Source organism: Sarcophilus harrisii, chromosome 2 (genome assembly GCF_902635505.1).
Source record: "Sarcophilus harrisii chromosome 2, mSarHar1.11, whole genome shotgun sequence".
Taxonomy (NCBI): Eukaryota; Metazoa; Chordata; class Mammalia; order Dasyuromorphia; family Dasyuridae; genus Sarcophilus; species Sarcophilus harrisii.
The window spans coordinates 634054613-634078152 of NC_045427.1; the positions used below are offsets into that span (position 1 = coordinate 634054613).

Consider the following 23540-nt stretch of genomic DNA (forward strand, 5'->3'; position numbering starts at 1 on the left):
AGGAGCTCAAAACTTAAAAAGAAGGCCAAAAATAAATACGTTAGTAATAAATCAGAGGGAAAGTTGAAGAGGCTGACTCTGGAGGTTGTCAATCCCTTTCATTGCTAATATATGAATTTTAATCAAAAATCTGATGATCCCTTGTCAGGATTTCTGTAGAAAAGATCCCCTTTCAAGTATAGTTTCAATTAAATGTCCAATGAGAGCTTACTTCTAAAATTCCATGATTCTATGAAATCTTTAGGAATATACAGATTGTCTGTCTGAATAGACTTAGATGAGCAGTTCTCAACATGTGGTATGGGGCTCCTAGGAGTACCCAGAAGGCCCATGAGATTAAAGCTATTTTCACAATAGTATTAAGGTATTTTAATTCCTAATAAGATAAATGCTGCTAGATATAATATACATAAAGAAAAACTCTTTGGGGTCTTTTTAAGTCTTGATAATTTTTAAGTCTTTAAAAAGTTCTCAAGATTAAAAAAATCTACTGCACTACATACATTTCCATACATAATCCAAGACTTTTATGAGTTTCCAGTAATTCAGCAAAAGAAGTAAAAATGGATTGAGCAGCAACATAGTACTGGTCTGGGTTTTATGAATATGTTTCATGATGAGGCTTCTGAAACTGCGTTACAGAGCATCTCAGAATATTTTTGGAGTTTGAGAATCCAAAGTTCTTCTGACCCTAAGTAAGAAAACACAAGGAATCATGGTGACTTTTCCTGAAACCTCAAAGTTCAGAAGTGTTGAATTTAAAGCAATCTTGCAAAATCTTCCCATTTGCCAGTTTGATGGAAAAATTTTCCTATTTCAAAAGGTAACCCATCTATAAATGTATTCAATGGTGGAAAGCACCAATTTTAGAAATATATTCCCTCTTTTAAGCCTTCCCATTTTGCCAGTTTGATGGAAGATTTTTCCTATTTCAACAGGTGACACATCTATAAATGTATTCAATGGCAAAAAGCACCAATTTTAGAAATATATTCCCTCTTTTAAATCTTTTCATTTCCCTCATGGCCTATTAAGACAAATTGTGCCAAATATCATGTCATGGCCGTCATCAATGAAAACAGATGTGAGAAGAAGATTGGGCAAGGGAACTCTGAAAATAAAACACATTCCTGATGGAATTCATCAGTTTGGACAGCAACCTCCAAACCTCCATGATGCTCCAAAAACACTCAACGTTTTCCTTGCAGGGTCTCTCAAAAGATTATACTTATTTTAGCATACAGCTTGTATTCACTATGACAAACACTCTTAGGATGGGAAGATTTGTTAAGGGACCAAGTAGGTGTTAAGATATAGTTTTAAAATAATGGTGATAGAAATAAAGGAGATGAAATGGATTTATACAAAAGGTATAGAGCTATTGCTAAAAGGACATAAGTGTCTCATTGGGGTATGAATTGAGGAAGAGAAAAGTTGTAAAAACTTTTAAGAGTCTTTCTATATATGATCCTATGGATGCTGGATTTGGAGTAAGGAACTGAGTTCAATCTTCTTGACACTTGTGTAACCTCCTCAAATCACTTGACCCTTGTGGACCTCAATTTCTTTTTCTATAAAATGAGGATACATGATACAATGGAAAAAGCCTGAAGACCTGGGTTCAAGTCCTTCTCCTTTTGAGGCTTATTAACTGTGAGACCAGGAGAAAGTCACTTAAGTTCTTTGAGCCTCAGTTTCCCTCTACATAAAATGAAGGGTCATTCTTTGAGGATTCTTATTTTATAATACTAAGATCCTACAGCTAGACCATATCTGAGGACCATTCCAATTCTTGATCCAAGAACTTGGACAATGCTAGGGAGATGGTAGAGCCCTTGACAATTAGTCAGGTTTGAAAGGAGAAATAGGTTGTGGTTGCTGGGCTTTCTGTTTTTTTTTTTTTAAAGGAGGGGAGAGGATCAATTTTGGTGGCAACACAGCAAGATCAGGGCCTGTGGCCTTGGAAAACAGAACCACCAGGCAACTGGAAACAATTACCACTCCTACCCAGGCTGTGACGTGACTAAAAGCAGGGCGTTACTGCTGCCATGACTGCTGGATCTCCACTCTGGGTCCAGGTTGCCCGATGCCTTGTTGGATCTGACTTCGTTCATAGCTATACTGTGAATCATCTGTGTGTAAATAATTAAAGATTATCTACCATATTTGACATTAAGGCTCATTTGGCAAGCATAAAATTAGCTTACAGAGAGATGTAATGCTTTGCAAAAACTTTTCAAAACATTATTTAGTTGTAACAGCTCTTTATAAAACATAAGAAGTAGAAATAAAAGTCTCCCAAATGCAAAAGAATTCAAATAGAACCTGGTTGTGGTAGCAAAGAACAAAGAAAAAAGTGGTTGCCTATTAATTGGGAACTATCTAAATAAATTGTGATGTGTGAATGAAATGAGAAATTTGAGGAATAAAAAGAAAAATAGGAAGTGACATGGTGAAGTAAGCACAAACAGAAAATAATATGCACAAACACAACGAAAAGAAGAATAGCACAAAACTGAATACAGTGTAATTGTAATGATCAATTTTGGCCACTGAGAGGAGAGGAGAAAAAGAACCCATTGTTTAGCTAGCTACATGGCACAGTGGATAGAGTCAGGAGGATTTGCCACAAAATAGGTGCTTAATAAATGTTTATTTTTTTCTGTTCCCTTCTCTCCCCTTTTCTTTCTTTTAAAAAAGGCTTACGGGGCAGGGTGGAGTGGGGTAAGAGGAAAACTAGGAAGGGGGGAAATGATTGTGAATAAAAAAGTAAAAGGTTTCAAATATAACAAACAAAAAAACAACCAAAAAAAACCCCCCTCCTATTCAACTCCAAATAAATTGGCTAACGATAACAACCAACATATGTCCACAACAAACACACTTATTTCTTTATAAAACAAATACACTTCCAGGAAAAGTTTTCAAAAAGCAAAGAAAAAACAGGTAGTTTATTAAGTTTCTTCATAAACTGACTTTCACTAAGTTTTCCATCTGGCTTCTTCTGGATCTATCTTAACTTTTTTTTTCCCTTTTTTGAATCAATGTGTTCCATTTTTGTCTGTTTTCAGAACTGTATACATATATACATATGTGTACACATACACATATTCATCTACCATTAAGGACAAATGCAGACCCCCATGAGCTCATGCATAATGACATCAAGCTTCTACATGTTTTTATTCCTGTGTCTTTAAAATGTTCTGCACAAAGCAGACTGTATTAATTCAAGTTCAACTAAATGATTCCTGGTGTTATCCTGGCCTTTGCCAATGGGATCTTTAATTCCAACATCCACATTCATAAATTTGTGGTCTGCCCAATATTCAGTGAACTATGTTGAATAGCCAAGAATTGTCATATACACCAAAAACATTTTTTATGATAATCACAATTATTTTGCCATTCAAATTTTTAAAGAGATTTTCAAAGGAAAAAAAAAAGTCAAAGTTTGAGATTTTGGACACTACTGGAAAACCTCCCTCTAAATGATTTCCAGACAGAGGAAATGCCATGGTATATCAGCCAAAGTAGTGCAATTAGATTCACTATCCAAGCACTTTACTAACATTTTGCTTTGAAAGCAGGTTATAATGAACTTCGTGGTAGAAAGCACCCTTTATGTTAATAATTAACATAATTCATGAGTAATTCCTAGAAGTAAACACCAAAAATAAATTTCTTTCCAAAAGTTGACATAGGGCAGCCATTATGGATTTGACCTTTTGGGCAAGGGAAGAAAGCATATTTATTTGAGTAGTGGCCCCAAAGGATGATCTAGTCCAAGTAGGTAAAAAAGTTCCCAAGAATATAGTAAGGGATGATGACAATGACTATAACCATCACCAGTGATCATGTAATTACACCTACACTGCATTAGAAGTGATAGAAAAGATTTTTAAGCCTATGGGATTATATGGTAAAAATGAGAACTAGAGAGACAGCTCAAGTGGTCCATTAATACTTTGTTGACACCAAATAGTCAAGACCAAGGCTTCCAAGAAGGTAGATTTTTCATGAGTTATTCATGGGAAAATATGGGCAAGAACTGCATAAGGTGATCAAGTTTAGAGGGATTTCAATTCAATGTGAATCCAGAGGAAACTATATAGACAGGCAAAATGAGCTTCTGTCCTAGATTTGTGTATCACTCCACCCTCAGAAAATAAGATTTTTCAGTTTCAACATACTATGATATACCTTTCAAGGTCAAAGACTAATTTAAATGGATAATTTTCTTATAGTATAATTTAACAACAACAACAAAATCACAACATACCTCCTTGCTAGAATAAGAAATGTGTTGTGCCATTACTAAGTACATGCTAATGTTTTTCTTTAAGTCATATGAGCTCCTTGAGGACAAGACTACTTTGTGTTTTTGTCTTTATAATTCTGATGCGGAACACAGTACAATAAACACAGTAGAAAATTAATAAATATTTATTGAAGTGAATTTTAACATGAAATTGTTCAAGCAGTTTTTGATGACTTCTTAGTGCTTAAAAAATGGATCAAAACTTCAACACAAATAAGAAATGACTAGCAATAGACTTGGGAAAAGAATTTGTTATGAACTGATCCAGGCATTTTGGTAAGCAGTTTGGAAATGCACCTACAAAATCAGTTTATGCTGGGCATAATTTCTGACACTGAGTTATCGCTACTAGGTCTATATGCCAAAGATATGAAAGGAACAGGACAGGGAGCCATCTGTACAAAGTTATTTATAGCAGCTCTTTCTGTGGTAGCAAAGAACTGAAAATTAGGGGAGTGCCCATCAATTGGGGAAAGCCTAAAGAAATTAAGGTCAGTGAAATTCATAGAATGCTATTTATTGTGGGATAAGAAATAGCAAAAGGAATACTTTCAGAAAAACCTTGAAAGACTTGTATGAACTGATGTAGAGGAAATGAGCAGAACCAGGAGAACAATTTATATAGTAACAACAACACTGTAAAGACAAACAGCTTTGAAAGACTCAAGAATTCTAATCAATGCAGTAACAACTAGGATTCCAGAAGACCGATGATGATCTCCCAAGAGAGAATGAACACAGGATGGAGAATAAAATAGACAAATTTGGACATGGTCAATGTGAGAAGATATTCTGCTTCACTGCTTCTGTATATCTGTTGAAAGTCTTTTTTTTTTCCTTCTTTTTTTTTTTCTAATGGGTGAGGGGAGAAGGGTTGGATGGGAAAGAAAATGAATGGAAAAAGGAAATTTTTTTAAAAAAGTGATCATTTGCTTTGGACATACCACAGTGCTTCCGTTATTCATGTTATGTGTGTCTTTGTGGGCATGGGCACAGAAGTCTATGCAGGCAGTAACCCCAGAGAAAGGACGTCCATCCTTGCGACCAAGACGACAATCAGAGCCAAGGTGTTCATTTTCTACCTGAAAAATAATGTCAATAGAATGATCCAGGAGTGACGTTAAGAAACTAGTATTCATGGAAGCATAATACTGAGTTGCCTTATCTTTTTTCACATAAAACAAACAAACATATGTGATGTACATTTACTACCTGTACTACTGGAAACAATAATTGCAAGTAGTTTAGCAACATTTGGGGGGGAGATCTTATAAGGATAAGAAGGGCAGCTGAAGACACTCATGGGGAGAGGGACAACAGCTATCAACTGTAAGGTTTTAGGCGAGAGTTTGAACTGATGAATGCTTAAAAGCAGAAGAGAAGTGCTTCTGGGAGCTCTCAGGGTAGTGGTAAGAATGCTGGACTTGGAAGCAAGAGGCATTGTGTCTTGGATGCCATCTCTAGCATGTCATAAGCAAATGATTTCAGCGCTATGAGCTTTGATTTATTATTCTGTTGAATTGATTGCATTTCTAGGACCTGCCTCACAGGGTTCTTGTGATGCTCAAATCATCTTCTGTAAATATCGGTTAATTTTTGTGATACGGCAAGGAGAGCAATATTACAATAGAGCACACAAAGGAACCTCACAATTTGGGGATACTTTGGAAAATGTGCTTGTCATAACAGAAAGGTTCATGAGCCGGGATGCAAAATGGTTTAAAGTCAATGCATTTAAAACCAGAGGACAATAATGTTTACCATGAAGTAAAAGCTTTTAACTTACTGTTTCCTTTGCTTTTTATTTATTTTCTGTCTTCCTTAACGTCACCTTTTCCTTCCTTCTAAATATGGATCTGCCTCGCTCTTCCTTAGTCTGCTTCCATTTTTTGTTCCCTTAGACTATTTTTTAAAAGACTATACATTAGCAAGATTATTTTTTTTTCCTGCTTTCATCTTTCCAGGCTTCCCCTCTTTAATGATGCTCTTTAAGCTTCTTACTTTTATCTTCATTGTTTTTCTGTTTGCATTTGGACATTTTCATTCTTTGCTGTTTTTTGATAGTCTTTCATTTTATTTAAATTTTCCTTCTCTCTATAATATTGTTTTCTTAACCCTCTCTACTCTGACCTGTAAAAATAGTAGAAAATACAAAAACAGAGTTGTTAGAAAAGATAATCTATTATCAAATGCAAAATGGCCCTGATGAACACAGATAAAAAAATTATTTCTAAATTAAGTTCATTTCATTTCAATTAGGAAAGTCTGATAGTGATTGATGTTGCTCTGGCATTAGAATTGAGCAGGGAACAATTCCCACAATTCCAGAAGGCAAAAGCATCAGAGATCTTCAAAACAGGTCTAACAGAACAATTTTTTTTTAAAGAATGGCAGAACAGAATTTTATTTTTACTTATTGATCTTTATCAAAAATAAAATTATTATTTTTAATGAAGCAAAAATATTTTCTTCTTTAAAGTAATACATTTGCAGAATTAATTATAATAGTTGAAATTTAAACAATATGCAATTTTAAAGTATGCAAAACATTAGAGTTCCAATAGAACTATTAAAAAAAAATCCAATTTGGTCAATTTTTCTTAACTCAAACATATCAGTAAAAATTTTGTTCAAATGTAAGAAGTTGAAGTATATTAAGAGCAGATTCTCATCCCATAATTATCTCTGCATACATTTGAAGACCCACCTGGTTTTGGAAAGCATCTGGAGCAAGTTTCTTATACACAGGAGCAACATCTGTAGCGAGAGTCTGCAAATTACTTTCAAGGTTTTCTTCCTGTGTAAAAGCATGATGATGTAAAAATGGTTCATGAATGATAGACAGCAAATAAATCTTATAGCAGGTAATTCTTCTCCTCCCTAAAAATTCAATCCTCCTGACTTAGTCTAAGAAAAGATGGTTTAAGAAGAGGGCATTTGTTGTACTGGCAGCCATCATTCTGGGTCTTACTCAAACTGAGCTACCAGATTCTATTTGGGCCTTAATTAAATGAAAATGGCCTGCAGGTTCAGGGAACCTCAGAAATGCTCAGTGCGCATGTCACCATGGGCCCAAATGCCCCATTTTCCCTCTAGAGAACCCTGTCTTGTCACCTTCACTGGAAGCCCGAGCTTCCTTCCAATAGTGTTGGAAAAAATAACACCTTTACTGAGAGTAATTCAACTCTGCAGAACATCAGACTAAGCAGATTCTTGTAAACAAAACACTCGGTTAGTTTGTATTAATTTAGTATTACAGTGTAACCACTTTTTCAGAGGCATAAGAATAGGAGAAGATGACAGTAAATATGGAGGAATTCTTGAATAATTTATTACAAACCATGAGAATAGCTGCGAAAAAGAAGCCATGAAGCCAGTCTATAAAAGCTTCTGTTTTGGGTCTTGAAAGCATTTCATGACATGATTTCAGTAAAGCCAAGCTTTTCACGTATTGAAACATAAATGCTACCCTAGGGAAGCCCATCACATCCAACTATCTGGTATCTGGTATTCACTTTCTGACAGTAGCACTATTGGCTGCTAGATTGGAAAGCATGGTGAGCCCTCATGATTTACTTTTACAATGACACTGACTCAAATTTGTTTAGTGTAATAACATATATTGCTTTTATATATACATATCTTTATCTATATCCATATCTATCTATTGGGCAACCTCTCCTCTCTCTTTCTCTTTTTCATTTCTGGGTCGTTTTTGTTTTTGCTATTTTCTATTACTAATCGCAGATAGTTTGGGATAAGTCAAAAGCTTGAACACCACAGGATTGTTTTCTTTTGTTCCTTTGAAATAATAACAGCAATGGTGATAATTACAACTCATATTTATATGATGCTTTGTGGTTCCCAATGAACTTTTCGCATACTAACTCTAGAGTGGTAGTAATGTGATTATTATCATCATCTTGTAGATAAGGGTTTGGAGGCTTGTGAATGTTAAATGAATTGTCCAATCTCAAAGGACTGAAGCAGGAGCTCAAAACTTTTGAGCAGATTTCTTCATGATCCCAAAGACATCGACAAAGTACAGCTTAGTTTGTTATATGATTTAGAATTGGGGGTTTTAGAGAATTCTTGGCCACCCCCCTCATTTTAGTCAGGAAAACTCCTCATTGAAAGCGATCTTCCTTTGTCTCACTCCATGACAAGAAGTTGGCTTTTAAAGCTTTTTTTAAAAAAAGTTTTCCTTAATTTGCAAAAGCTTCAATTTAGGCTGTGAATAAATGAAAATACTTCATATACTCTGTCTAACATAGATGAGTAAATAAAATTTTATGACAACTAAAAGGATAGATACATTTTCTTACACATCCTTTAAAGGAGGTCAGCTACCACTGTCACTACAAAGCTCTTCCTAATATTCCCAACTATTTGTGTACTCTCCCCTTTTAATCATTTGTATTTATTTTTTAGACTTATTATTTAAACTTATCTGTACATCATAGCTTCATCCAGAACAGAAGCTCCCTGAGGATAGACTTTTTCTTCTTGTATCAATAGGACTGAGAACAATAGCTGGCATGAATGATTATTGAACACTTGAACTGAAATTAAATACTCCATTTATTCTATGATCTCATCAATATGGGTATCCCCCTATCAGTAGAGACTGGAACCCATCCCATGCAATTCCTGTTCAATTCTTTTAAATTTGCCATTTACAGTCAGTTCAATAAGTTTTTGTTGTATTCTTTTGACAACTGCAGAGATAGCAATGTAGGAAGAGCATCTCTCAGCTATGCTCTTGCTATGTGACCAGTCCATCTTAACTTTCTTTGCTATATGTTGATATCTTTTTTACTGCTTTTCTTGCACAATTATTAACTAGTCATATGTTCCATCCTGCTCCCATCTGCCACCTCTGTATTACCTTTTGATGATCCTCAATTTTATTGCTTTGGAGACTATAATATTAGTAGAAACAATGACTTAGGTGACTGGCAGCAGAGTATTAAACAATGTACCAGTTCTGTGGCCAATAACATAGTCAAACTATAACTCACTTGCATTGTTTCTTTGGCATAAATTGCATCTTGGGTGATTTGTGACTTATTTTTACTTCTCAGAACCCCCATGCCCCTGAGAGAGGACGTTAATCATTTCATTATGCCAACTGGCTTAATGTTGGAATTGAAAGGAAGATAAATCTGTGACAGGGGATGCTATTTTTATGGGAAAGTATTTGAAAAAGGAAGTATGAAAGTGACAAAAAGTACTGGGTCAAGAGTCACGAAATCTTGGCTTTAATTCCAAACTTGATACTACTACAGTGTGTAACCCTGGACTCATTATTTTGTTTCTAACTCTTAGTTTCTCTGACTATATATAGAAAGAATCTAAGAGTCAGACAAAATTCTGTGGGTCTAGAATTGAGGTCATTTTAAAAAAGCTGTACCCATTATCCAGAGATACTTCAAGTATGGATGAATTTCCATTAATTCTAAAAATAGCAACATTTGGATATAACAGGAGTCTTTTTAGATCCCTGTGAAAGCACACTATGCCTGCTCATTGATGCAGCTTTAGCAGAAGACTTAGAAGTCTTCTTTAGTGGGGAGGTGCTGCCAACCTATACTTTGTGGCCATCAAATACTGTATGTTGAGTTGTCCTTTCAACATAAGCGCCAAATATTGAGTGAAGGAAAATGAAATGAAACACTTTTTGAGATAAAAGCATAGATTTACTAAATACTTATATTACATAAAAATTAATTATTCACCTACTCTGGATCTACTTTCCATTTCTTTATACATAAGAATTTTCCTGGAAACTTGAGTTTACATAAATAACTGATTCTTTCCTACTCATCATTTCTTAAGTAAAAAAATCCTCCATGTCCTATATCATTCTCTATTTTATAGTTCTTTAAATTCATACCCACTTCATTATGGACTCATTATTGCAGTTGCTATAATCAATTAAGGGGTTGAAAAATTAATTGGGTCAGTGAAAATATACTAACTAGGTTAAAATAAAGTTTAGTCAATTTATTGTTGTGGAAAATAGTTTTTCTCTGACTTTTATTTCATCAAGACACTATTCTGGGAACTGAGAATTGAATATGCATAGGGAAGAGACACACCCAGACCCACCCACACCCACAGAAAAACTCCCAAAAGAACATTGTAAAATCACTTAATGAATTAACTTATGCTTTTTGCTCCAGATTTCCATGGTTTTGTGATATTAACTTAATAAGTTAGTCTCAGGTAAGAAAACAATCCTAATTAATATTGAGAAAGAAAACTTACTTCTTTGGGATCATCTGCAATTAGTCGAAATCTTCTGGGGTTTTTGCTTCTTGCAAATTTGCAGCCATTGAAATACATGCTCCAAGAGCATCCAAAGGAAAAGGATGCGCCACAAGTCTCTGGATCCAATCCTTGGCATGCACAGGTACGACTACAAGATGGGTAATTACAATGCAATAAGCTTATAAAGCCAGACATCACTGTAGGTAAAATAAAGTCAGCATGTGACCTAGATAACAAGGAAGGGCTAACGATATGATTTATAAGACATACTTGGATTTTAGGATTCTTCTTAAATGAAATAGCTTAAGAAGCTCCACAGAAACTAAAAACATCAGTGACTTTGACTATACTGAAATTTGAGACCATTTTCACTTTTCCAAAATTAAGGTGTTTTTAAAATGAAAAACAATCCCAACTTTCAGTTCCTCCCAGAGTCAAGTAACTTTCATTCTATGACTATTTCTCCAACATACACATCGTTATCTAAGAAGAGGTAACTTTAACTATTAGACCTCCATGGGTTGACACTAAGTGCAGTGATAACTTTGTTAAGAACAGCCGAATAATTCAACTTTTTGGTTTATGAACAGGCCTACTCTTGAGCTAGAGGCCTTGAGTGCCTTCTGAGCTTCTTTGGAAAATTAGTCCTCATCTGGAAAAAGTCAAGCATCCCTGAAGAAAAAAAGAAATAAGCTCATCTACATGAGAAGGTTTCCATAGTGACTACTGATTATTTTGTACATTCCATAGCAAAATTCTAAAGGAGGAAATGGACTTAAGTACTCTTGTGAAATGTGAAAATGCCTTAGTTAGAGATTAGAGTAATTTCCCTCTTCCTCCTGCCCTAACTTTAAATGAAGACACAAAGTGATGCTGGTAGAGAACCAGGAAAAGATAAGAAAGAGAAAAAAAGTTGGAAGATGTATTTTTGTAGCAATTCTGGTGGTAGACGCTGAACGCTTGGAGGAAATTAGAGGAAGACAGAAGCTGACTAAGACAAGAAGAGCCAACTCACATTGGGAGAGGCCCATTTACTTCAGAAAAGATAAATGAAAACTCTGAAATCCAGACTTTAAAGCAACTCCTAGGACTCCACTCCCTTAACCCCTGTACTGCCAAATAGAGGAACCAAAAGCTACTAAGATCACAGAATTGAGAGCTGGATGGGATTATAGAAGACATCTAATCTAATGTAGTCATTTTAGAAATGATGGAACACAGGCAAAACAAGTTAAATAACATTTGAAAGCTCACATATTAGCATAGCTAATTTTCAGACGCAGAGCTTCCTGACTCCAAATCCAGTCTTCCTTCCTATACTTGGCTTTGTTACTGTGAAACCCAAAAAGTGCTCTGGGGAAACATTCTCTTCTATGTATTTAGGGGATTAATTCAACAGATTTAGGATGAGCTAATCAAGTTCAAAGCATCTCTAGTTCTGGGCTTCACAAAATGGTAGGATCATGGGTTTAAAGCTAGAAAGACCTTTAGAACAGGAAGATGTCAGGGTGTTCATAAACTTGGAGGAGGAAAACTTATATGTTTATTTTTGCTCACTTCCGGCTGAAATTTAGCATTTCCTTATTTAAAAATATGACTTTTGAGAAGGATCCATGGGCTTTCAAATTGGAAAGATCATCTATGATGAAAGAGGGAAAAGGACTCGTGTAAAAATGTTTGTAGCAGTCCTTTTTGTAATAGCAAGCAACTGCTGGGAATGGGGAATGGCTGAATAAGTTATGGTATATAAATGTAATGGAATATTATTATTCTATAAGAAATAATGAGCAGGCTGATTTCAGAAAAGCCTGGAGGGACTTGGACAAATTGATGCTGAGCGAAGTGAGCAGAACCAAGAGAACACTGGAGACAGCAACATCAAGATTATGTCATAATCAACTGTGATGGACTTGGCTTTTTTTTTTTTTTTTTTAAACAATGAGATGATTCAAGGCAGTTCAAATAGACTTGGGATGGAAAGTGTCATCTGTATCCAGAGAGGGAATTATGGAAACACATGTGGATCAGAGCATAGTATTTTCAACTTTTGTTTCTGTTTGTTTGCTTCTCATGTTTTTCTTCTCATGTTTTTTCCCCTTTTGATCTGGTTTTTTCTTGTACAGCATGATGAATATGGAAATATGTGTAGAAGAATTGCCCATATTTAACCTATATTGCATTGCTTGCTTCCCAGGGAAGGGGAATGGGAAAGACAAGGAGAAAAATTTGGAACAAAAGATTTTGAAAAGGTGAATGTTGAAAACTATCTTTGCATGTATTTGGAAAAATAAAATACTATTTTAAAAAATGGTCTATGGCACAGAAAGGATTATAAAGTCTTGCCGTAGAAAAGCATGGAGTCTAACCCCTTCAATGTACAAATATAGAAACCAAAGCTCAGAGAAGTAAAATCAATTGCTCAAAGTGATACAAGTATTAAGAAATTGGCAGAACCTGGTTTTGAATCTGTGACATCTGACTCAAAATCTAATGTTTTGATTAATAGAATAGCCCATGAAGCTAGTTTATAATTTACAAGATAAAATAGATGAATGAAAACTGAGTTGGAACTGAAGAGAATAATCTCCATTATGAAAAAATGGGTGAATGGAAAAACATTTTAAAGGGATAATTTTGTAAAAGTCACTGTGTTAAGTGTTGAGGATACAGAAAGAAAAACAAGACAGTCTGCTCTCAAGGAGCTTCAGTCTGAGTAAGGGGAGACAATAGGCTTAAAATGTTTCAAACACAGGTAAGATGGCAAGATCCAATGTTCCTTATGATATAGTGACAAAGCAGGTAATAATGTATCTTTAGTGTAATTTTTACTGATAAAACATATCTTTTTCTGATCTTGAATTATGTGATAGTGCCAAGAACTTTGATGGCAAAAGCTTTCTTTTCTAGGTCTTCAGAAGATGAAAAACATGTGAGAGAGGGCTAAAGATGCAGTTTTCAGCTTCATTTTCATAAGATGTTATTTCCTTGGATAATCACTATAGGTGTCTTTCCAGGGAAGGATTGGAAGCAGTCAGTGGTCTAAGAAACATAGTGTTCTAGGCTCTTGGGATTAATTGTTGGTGGGATGGTGGGTTACATGGGCTAGTCTAGGAGAATTACTGGTAGGTAAGGAACAACATTATTTTATCCAAGGTTCTGGATCCTGGACTACCATTAATGCGTCTAAGGGGAGGTTGTAGTTCAGATGGTAGCAGTAGCTGGAAAAGGCTGGTACATGTTGACTACCTCTCCCTCCAGGTGTTTTTGCTGCTTCAGTCAGGTAATTATATATTCCAAAGTGACTTTGAATACATTAGTCCAGAGAAAATGACTATCTTGTGGAAGTCATAACAAATGTTTTAATCAATAGCAGTAGCATGCCAGTCTTACCACGCTAGTCCCAGTTCAGTTTTGTCTCAAAAACAAGATTATAAATTGATTTTTAAATTCAAGCAATGTCAATGAGAAATGTCACAATTTGTAAAAGTAAAAACACTCTCAGCCCAAGGCTATCGGGACTGGGAAAAGTCTTTAACAATCTAAAAGAACATTGTGGAGAAGAGTCTCTTCAATTTTTGCCCAAAATTTTCCCTAGGGTCAGATACCACTGTGGACTTATACTTACTCATTACAAGAAAGCTCATAATGTGCCAACTGTTTAATTGTGAGTAAGAAGCAGGTTAACATTACAACTGTAATTTTTCTTTCTTTTTTTTTTTTATTAAAGCTTTTTATTTATAAAACATATGCATAGGTAATTTTTCCAACACTGACCCTTGCATAATCTTTGTTGCAAATTTTCCCCTTCTTCCCCTCCACTCCCACATCTGGCAGATATTCCAATGCATGTTAAATATACAACTGTAATTTTTCAAGCTCTAAGACATCATTCAAACTTCTAAACACACACAAAGAAGTTTAATTTCTTTAAATATTTAGGGAAATATTTAGGGAAATAAATGAGTGAAGCACAGGGAACACAAGAAGTGAGCCTAACTCACTGAAGTCTCATGCAAACTGCTCCCAAAGTCTCAGAATTGGCAGCTCATTGGCACCAATTACAACTACAATGGTTTTAATTGAGATATAATGATGAAAAAAGCTTGAGAAGAGAAAGTAAAGGGAAAGGAATGGATAGGGCAAAGAGGGGGGGAAAAGGAGATTTCTACCCTTGAAGGATCTGGGTTGAAAGTGCAATAGTTTAGAGATAATGCACTCATGACAATCAGTCTTTCTGAAATCCCAAGTTGGTATTGACAATAAATAAGGAAACCTTTAAGAAGACCTCACTGTTGTATGTCTGTGTACCTGGACAGTCTACCAGCACCAAGCCAGGAAGCAGAATCACTTTCCATTTGGATTGTCTTAGGAAGATTCTAAAGATCACCAGGATAAGATTCCAGACACTGAGGTCCTTTCTTGAGCTAACCAGCCAAGCATTCCAGCTCTACTGCAAAGAGCACAACTCAGTTGGCCTGGCCACATTATCTGAATGCCAAATGTACTTGCCAAAAAGATTACTCTATGGAGCATTCACACATAGCAAGCGTTCAGCAGGTGGTCAGAGAAAAGCTATCTAAGGACACTCCCAAGGTCTCTCTTAAGAACTTTAGAATTGATTGTGTGATAGAGACACTGGCACAGAACCAACCCCCCAATATGGCGTGCCTTCATCAGAGAAGGTGCTGGACTCTATGAGAAAAATAGAACTGAATTAGCTCAGAAGAACCACGAGATGTGCAAAGGTAGAGAACAGATTCTAGTTCATAAGAGATGATTTGTGTCCAACCTGTAGCAGAGCATTCCGAGCTCATGCTGGTGTGGTCAGCTACAGTTGGACACAGTATAACTCAACTTTTTTAACATGGTGATGTCATTTTGGTGCTCTTCAAGAATGAACGATAACAACCAACCAAGAAGATTACATGGATTTTTAAGAATTCAAAACCAGTAGCAAAATATAAGAAAGGAAAATAGCTGCTAATGGAAGCAATACTGATGAATTTTAGACAGATATTGAAAAAGAAATGTCAAAAATGAAGGAAAAAAGACCCCAAAGTGCATCATTTCCTATAATCTCACTCATATGTATAACAAGGTGCTTCCTTTCTAAGAAGAAAAAGTATTGTAGTTAGGAGTTGGGAAAAGCTAATTCGGTCCAGTGCAGCCCATTTTGAAAAGTAAAGATAATTAGTAAGCTTTATACATATTAGGAATTACAAGTTTTCAGAGAACAAGAAAGACAATATGAAGTAACAAAAAGGCTGTCTTACTATCTTCAAAAATAAAGAGAACAAATGTGGTTTCTCACTTCAAGAATGAAAGGAACAATTATATGGCTAACTAGAAATAGGACAAAACAAAAATGCTGGTATTCTGAGGAGTTAAGATAACATGCTTTGAAAATACAGAGAATAAATAAAAACTGAGTCTCCATATATCAAAACAATTCATTTAAATGTTGAAGGGGTTTTTTTTTGAGAAAAACAAACTATTTCTTTCAAATGGTTGAGGTAGAGAAATAAATAAGTTAGAAGCATGTAATAGGAAAGGGAAAAAAAATCAAGAAGAGAAGAGATAATTAAAATGCTTAAAGTGAGGTTTCATCAGAAGGCAAGATGAGAAGATGAGCTAAAAAATCCAATTACATTTAAAGAGGACTCAAAAGAGGAGACCTAGGAAATTAGACCAAGCACAGGAAGCAGCAGATTGGAAAACATAAAAAATGGAGCTGAGATATCTATGGCAAAAGTTACCTGTTTTCTATACAGAGGCACTTAATTAATCTCTCTTCCAGGCATCCACAACACCCTCTTTGGAGGTAATTTGCATCAACATGCCTATGATTAAAACACTTTCCATTGCCATCTAAGACAGCTGGGAGAGAAGAGAATTTTTTACCTTATCACTGGGTAGGGTAGTATGGCAAGAGTATATTTCATTGAGATGAGTATTTATGAAGAGCTGAATGTTCTAAGGAGTTGTGATTTAATCACTTTGAGAGGGTTCTCTTTACCACACACAAAATAACTCCTTCATACCTTAGACAAGTATCTTCATTGTTTGCTATGTCCACAAAATCTAACCTTGTGGCTGCCAAAGTTATAGAGATAAGTCTCTCTAAAGAAAGTCATATAACCCATAGATCTGGTCACTGGACCCACAAGCAAAACATCTCTCACTTGGGCTAACTTGGCAGATCTGGCAGAGCCTCTGGATCTAGGGTCTGTCTCAGAGTAAAGGGAGCTGTCAGTCAGACTTTAGAGGGATGTGAGTCAAGAATAAAAGACAGGCAACCCATATGGATTCTGGGGATCCTTAGCCTAACTCCCATTCCAAACTGATGAGTCTAGTCCAGAATCTGGCTCACAAGTTTCAGGAGTCATAGGTGGCTCTAATAATCAAACTGAATGGCCATTGGTATGCGTGCCTGAAGGTAACTTTTTAAAAACTAAGACAGTTGGGGTTAAGTGACTTTCCCAGGATCACACAGCTAGGAAATGTTATATATCTGAGATCAAATTTGAACTCAGGTCCTCCTGACTTAAGGGCTGATGCTCCATCCACAGAGCCACCTAGCTGCCCCCTGGAACTAACTATTGAAGAAGCATTTGGTCAGCCAGCCTTAAATGTGTTTTCTTAGAAAAGGCTATTTACTAGGAAGGTAGGGTAAGAACAACTGGTACCACACATTCCCCCACATATATGAAACACGCTATCTCTGGGTACACTGCAAGAAGAAAGTGGGCTCAGCTTTGAAAACCTGATGAACAAAAAGCTAACTCACAGTTCCTTTCTTCTATCATTCAGGAGACCTTAACACATTCCCCTTAAACATGGCACAGTCTCCTTGCTGGCTCCTAATTACACTGTGACTACAGTGGATGCCAATGATGCTTTCAACACTATTGCCTTTGATCTGGGCACACCCTTGAGGACCCCAATGGGAATATGAGAAGTTTCCTATTCTCTGGACCATTTGAAGCTAGAAAATCCTTCTGTGGTGTGGGGGTTAGAAGGGAGAAAATTTGGAACACAAGGGTCAATGTTTGCATTGGTTTTGCATAGGTTTTGAAAATAAAAAGCTTTAATCAAAATACATATATATAATCAGGAAATGATTTACAAGATAAAACACAGAATGTTTAAAAAAAAAAAAAATCCTCCTCCAGCCAAAAGCAGTGGGGAAGAGAGTTGGTTAAAGCCAAAGAGAAGGCCTCTCTTCCTGCCCCTAGCTGGTTATTCCTCAGGAATGGATTCCAAAGTCACACATTCTAATTTCAGGAACTTCTTTCTCTTCCTACTCAACTCATTTGAAATTTAGAGCTAATTTTTGGAATTAAAATAAGTTTCCAGTCTAATTAAAATAGACTTCTACTCGGAGGGTAATGTTGCTTCATCCAATGACTTTCAAATACTTTTGTACTTCACCTATTGAGAATTTTTCTTACCTCATTAAGGTGTTAAGAGTTAAAATGTGATGAGGTGGATTTCAATCTCACCTCTTGCCCCAAATCAGATTTAAATCAGTTCTTCACCAAGTGACAGAATCAAAGGAGTGAATGCAAATTCAGTCCTGAAACAGCCTCCATCCTCTGCCAGCAAAGCAATATCACAAAAGCAGCAGCTTCCCATGAAGCTTAGCAGGCAGGACCAGTGAAGCTGAACCATAGTGTGATGTGTATATTTAAGAACTCTGCATATTATCTGTGCTGCAGCATCACATGTTACTAGCAAAGTAAGGATAATGTCCTTCTGTCAAACTACCAGATTACCAGTGATCTGAGACAATTTCAAAGGATTATTTCCAGAGAAAGAACTGATGGAGTCTGAAGGCAACATACTTTTGAAAATTTTTCTTTATTTTTCTTGGGATTTTTTTGGCTGAGTTTTCTATCACAACATGACTAATATGGAAATATATTTTGCATGATTTCACATACATAACCTATATCAAATTGCTTCCCTCTTCAGTGAAGGGGGACAGAAAGGAAGGAAAGAATTGGAATTCAAAACTTTAAAAATTTTAAATGAACATATTACAAAAAACCCCAAAGTATTACAGTACTATTAGGTTTAATTTTAGTAAAAAAATACATACATATACACATATAAATATTCTGGTTTAGAAAATGAGTAAGATTAAAATATTTAACATGTATTAGTCAACCTGCCATCTGGGGGAAGGGGCAGGGGGAAGGAGAGGAAAAATTGGAACAAAAGGTTTTGCTATTGCCAATACTGAAAAATGACCAAGCATATATCTTGTAAATAAAAAGCTATTAAAAAAAATTTCCAATGAAAAAGGAAAAAAAAAAAAGAAAATGAGTAAGAACATATCTAAGAAAGGTCTACCTCAGAGCTCTACTTCTTTCATTCAAGAATTCTCAAGACATACTTCTTAAACATGGGATAGTCTCCTTATAGCACGGTGACTACAGTAAATGTAATAAAACAGTAATCATTTACTGTTAATGCTGATAATATCCTGCAGGATTGGAAGATGCACACACACACATACACACATACATACACGCACACACACTTTTCCCCTTTCTTCCCTACTCCTCTAAACAAGTCTCAACTCTATGAGTTTAAAAAGAAGCTCAGAAAGAATGAAAAAAAATAGAATTCTGAAAAGATCTTCACTCAAGCAATGGCATGAAATCAAATCCCTTCAGAAAAGAAGTAGAATTCAGTTCAGTGTCCTCAAATACCATTCTCACATGCAAAGTTTTGTTTATATTCCTGTAGAAAACCATCCCTAAGTATCATATTGTTTTAATTCTTTCCATTAACGATCTGTGACAACAGAAAATCAGTTGGAATATCAGTTAATATACTACAGACAGAAATATCATTTCAGTATGAAAAAAATATCCATGTTGCTCATTAAGTTGTACAAGCCATCACTGGGTTCCTCAAGGAAAGCACACACAAATATATATGACTTACTCTTCATTAAGTGCACAGCGCCTCGTGGTGGGGCAGCCATATTTGTTGAGACTCTGGGTTAGTTCTTGATATAAGGTGTCAGCCAGGAGATGAGGAATTCCCTCCCATGCTAAGATGAGGATGACAATGACAGCTGTCTGGCAGTGATGGCCTGCACGCTGGCGAACCAAGCAGAGGAGTTTTTCTTCATCACTACTTCTTCTTATTACCTGCAAAAGCGAATTGCATTCAACTTTGAGTTTAGGAAGAAAAGGCTGATCAGTCTAGATGATGTCTTTTAGGAATTAAACAAGAGTGACTCTTTCATTTAAAGATTACCTTTTCCCCAAAGAATAGGAATCTAGCTCTTGAAAATACTTCCTAATTTTTTTCACTTGTTATTTGGGCATTTCTCTCCACTCCCCACTCTCAAATAAATATTCAGTTCGCAATTCTAAACCCTTAGGCAACTTCTCCTGAAAGGCTGTGGAAGCCATACCAAGAGAAAAGTTACTCAGTGTCAACTAGGGGAGAGTGATGGTGTGTGAATATGGATTCGCATTTCTTAAGATTCATTTTGGACTTGTTGATGATGAGAAGTGGAATATTGGTCCACAATGAAGATCATAAGGAAAAAAAGAGTGCCAAAGGAAATGCAAAATCTCACACAATATTGCAAATCACCAACATTTTGTCAGACTGAGTCATACTCAGAACCAAACTATGAACACTTGCTAACACTCTATATCCCACTTATAATGCTCTATATTTCTTGGCAGAAAGCCAATTGGCAAGTCTAATTAATCAGCAAAAACCTCCTGTTACGGCACTCCCATTTTAAACTCTAGATGTAGTTATCATTCCTCATAAGGTACATTTTCTTGTAGAATATCCACAGGAGTTGTACTCTTATGGTGTTGGGATTTGTGCTACTCTCACCCTTTTCCATGGAATGCTGGTGACTTCTCCAAATTTTTTTTTTTAACATGTTGATCTTCTTGACAATGACCATACAGGGTGTAGAAAGGATTCTATGGAAGTTCAGTGTTGGGATATTTAATGAAGTTAATTTATGATGCAAAGAAATGCTAGCTAAGTCACATAGCAATAATGAAAATCAGCATAAGGCAAGAACAATATATGCACTGCCCATCCTATGAGAACACAAACAGCTACCTCCATGGGATAAACCACTGGACTGGCTGCTTAATAGAAATGGCAAGCACAAGGTTATCAGTTCCAATATTCAGACAATAATACATGCACATGAATGCAATGTGGGTCATTCTGGGACATCAATGTACCATTCCTAAGATTTATATTTATATTAAAATTTTTTTTGGTTAAAGAACTTCCTGAAGAAGGTTCAGAGGAAGAGATTTTATAGATGGGTCAAACCATTGTCACTTTCTTAAGCATCCCCTCCCTTCAAACCACATTGGAGAAAGTCCAAGACCCTGATCCTAAGAGTCCTGGGAATAACAGTGGCCACAGACTCCTGGGCTTGCTTCCAGTTACAATCCATGAGCACATAAAGCAGCCCAACAACCCTGGCACAGTATCCTCCCTATTCCCCCATTCTACCCCCAACACACACAGCCCGATCATGAGCTACCATGCCTTCTACAACAAGGATCTAGAAAAGCAACCTTCACAGAGAAGGACCAGGAAACTGTCTCTGCAAGAACAACAATCACTACCTCCTCAGTAGCTACAACTACTGAAGACACAGAAAACAAAGCTTTCACCATCAAAATTCTTAACACTGTCAAATGGTTCAATACTAGCAAGGAATATGGTTTTATCAATGGAAATCACATTACACATGCATTACCATCTGCTTGGTCACTATGCTTTAAGGACCACTCAGACTCATTATCTTGACTTGTAGCTGAAACTGCCTATTTGCATTATCTCTCCTTTATTAGATGTGAGCTTCTTGGGAGCAGGGACTGTCTTATTTTTATTTTTGTCTACAGAGCTTTCCCATAGTGTTTTTCACAACCTGGAATCCTAATAGACACAGTTTAAAAACCAGTGAAATACAGTTTAATTAAATTTGATGACATTCAATTAAAAAATTTCTTGGGCACAGCTCTACACCTTAGAAGACAAATAAAGGTTTGGTAATAATGAAATGTCTGTACATTTGAGCACCAGCTGGTCCAAATCACCAGATTCAAAATCACAAACGAACTTCCATATCCAAAGATCTGTTAATGGACAAAGAAGATAAACCAACAATGCCACAAACAGATGCCTCAAAGGAACAAAACTGCTTAAAGCAAAGTGCAAAGTATCCCAGACAGAAGTGAAAATCCAAATATGTAAATTTATAGAGAAAACTGACAAGGCTTCTATAATTGAAAAATATCCTGGGGGTCAAACATAAAAAAGGATGAGAAAAGATGTATAACCAAAAAAAAAAAAAAAACTTCAAGTTCTTACATTTGAGAAAAATGAGGAACCACAGTAATGAATTTATTTATTGAAAACAGAAGTCAGATCACACAATGCAATCATTTGAAAAGTAGCATGATATTAAAAATGTAACAAGGAATATTAGCTATGAAAATCTGGAATTAATCCTCCCACTATATTTGACATGGTCAAACATTTATTAAAGTCCTAAATGCCTTGGGTTATTATTTTCTTTTAATTTAAGGATGTGGGAAAATTGGACAAAGTCCAAAGGAGAGTAAATATAACTAAGGATGAAAAAAAGGAACTAAGAAAGTAAAGTGACTGAATCTAAAAGCATGATAAAGGATGATATGTTAAGTTTCTTTATAGTACAGAATTACATGGAGAATATCTAATCAATTATTCTACAACTACACTGAAAAGAAAAAAAAAGTTTCTTTCACTGAAAAAATTTAGGTCAGAGATTAAGAACAACTTTTCTACATGAAAAATTTGTACTAAAGCTCAGGTTTAAACATCTTAATCTTCTCAACAAATTTCAGTAGCTTCCTATTATTTTTAAGATTAAATATAATCTCCTCTGGTTGGCATTTAAATTCATTAATAAACTAGATCAACTCACCTTTCCAGTTTTATTATACTTTATTCTCTTTTCTATTATCCATACCCCAAATTGGAAGAGTAAATGCTTTAAAAATTCTGTTAACTACAATGAGATGATTCAGGCCATCCGTATCCAGAAAGAGAACCATGGAGACTGAATGTGGATCACAACATAGTATTTTCATGTTTTCTGTTGTTGTTTGCTTGCTTTTGTCCCCTCTCATTTTTCCCTTTTGATTTAATTTTTCTTATGCAGCATGATAAATGTGGAATTATGTTTAGGAGAATTACACACATTTAACCTATATTGGATTACTTGTTAGGCTAGGAGTTTAGGGAGAAGGGAAAGAGAAACATTTGGAGAATAAGGTTTTGCAAAGATGAATGCTGAAAACTATGTCTGCATGGATTTTGAAAATAAAAAGCTATTTTTTTTTTAAATTCTGCTGACTTGTCAAACTGGCCTTCTTTCTATTACTGAGGCTGGACTCCATATCTACACGTATACTTGAACAGCAACCATCAACTATGGCAGCAACTATGGCTTTCCTAATCTCTGCCTCTTAGAATCCCTAATCTCCTTAAAAACCATTCCAAATGGCCATCTCCCACACAAGCCTTCTCTTCTGTGTTTGAATAGAGATACTCTATATTGACATTTAGTTCCTTTTCACCATTGTCTTCCTGGAAGATCTTTAAGAATATTGCAGGAAGAGTACTGAATAACCCAAAGAAATGGCCAAAATGCCATGGTAGGTGAATCAACTCCATGATATCCTTTCTTAATTATCTTGTACCTGGTATTTCAAAAGCATAAAACTGTCCTTTTAACAGATATAATTATTGAGTCTTTATTAAGTACCTTTTATGTGCCTAGTATTACACTGTCAATTATGTTTCAATACATCAGTGATCTAAGATTTTACCTGTGTGGATAAGTTAAGTGCTTTACAAACATATTTCATTTGATCCTTATAACTAACCT

General features: G+C 35.6%; 1 protein-coding gene across 1 annotated transcript in view; it reads right to left on the minus strand.

Annotated features, from left to right (window-relative positions):
• Positions 1-23540, minus strand: part of TET1 (tet methylcytosine dioxygenase 1) — a 177393-nt gene that overhangs the window by 17763 nt on the left and 136090 nt on the right. Inside the window, exons 6-9 of the mRNA XM_031956868.1 lie at positions 19550-19758; positions 10592-10742; positions 7029-7118; positions 5266-5403 (exon numbers count right to left, since the gene is read on the minus strand). Coding sequence (XP_031812728.1) covers positions 5266-5403; positions 7029-7118; positions 10592-10742; positions 19550-19758 — 588 coding nt within the window. The remainder of the gene's footprint in view (positions 1-5265; positions 5404-7028; positions 7119-10591; positions 10743-19549; positions 19759-23540) is intronic.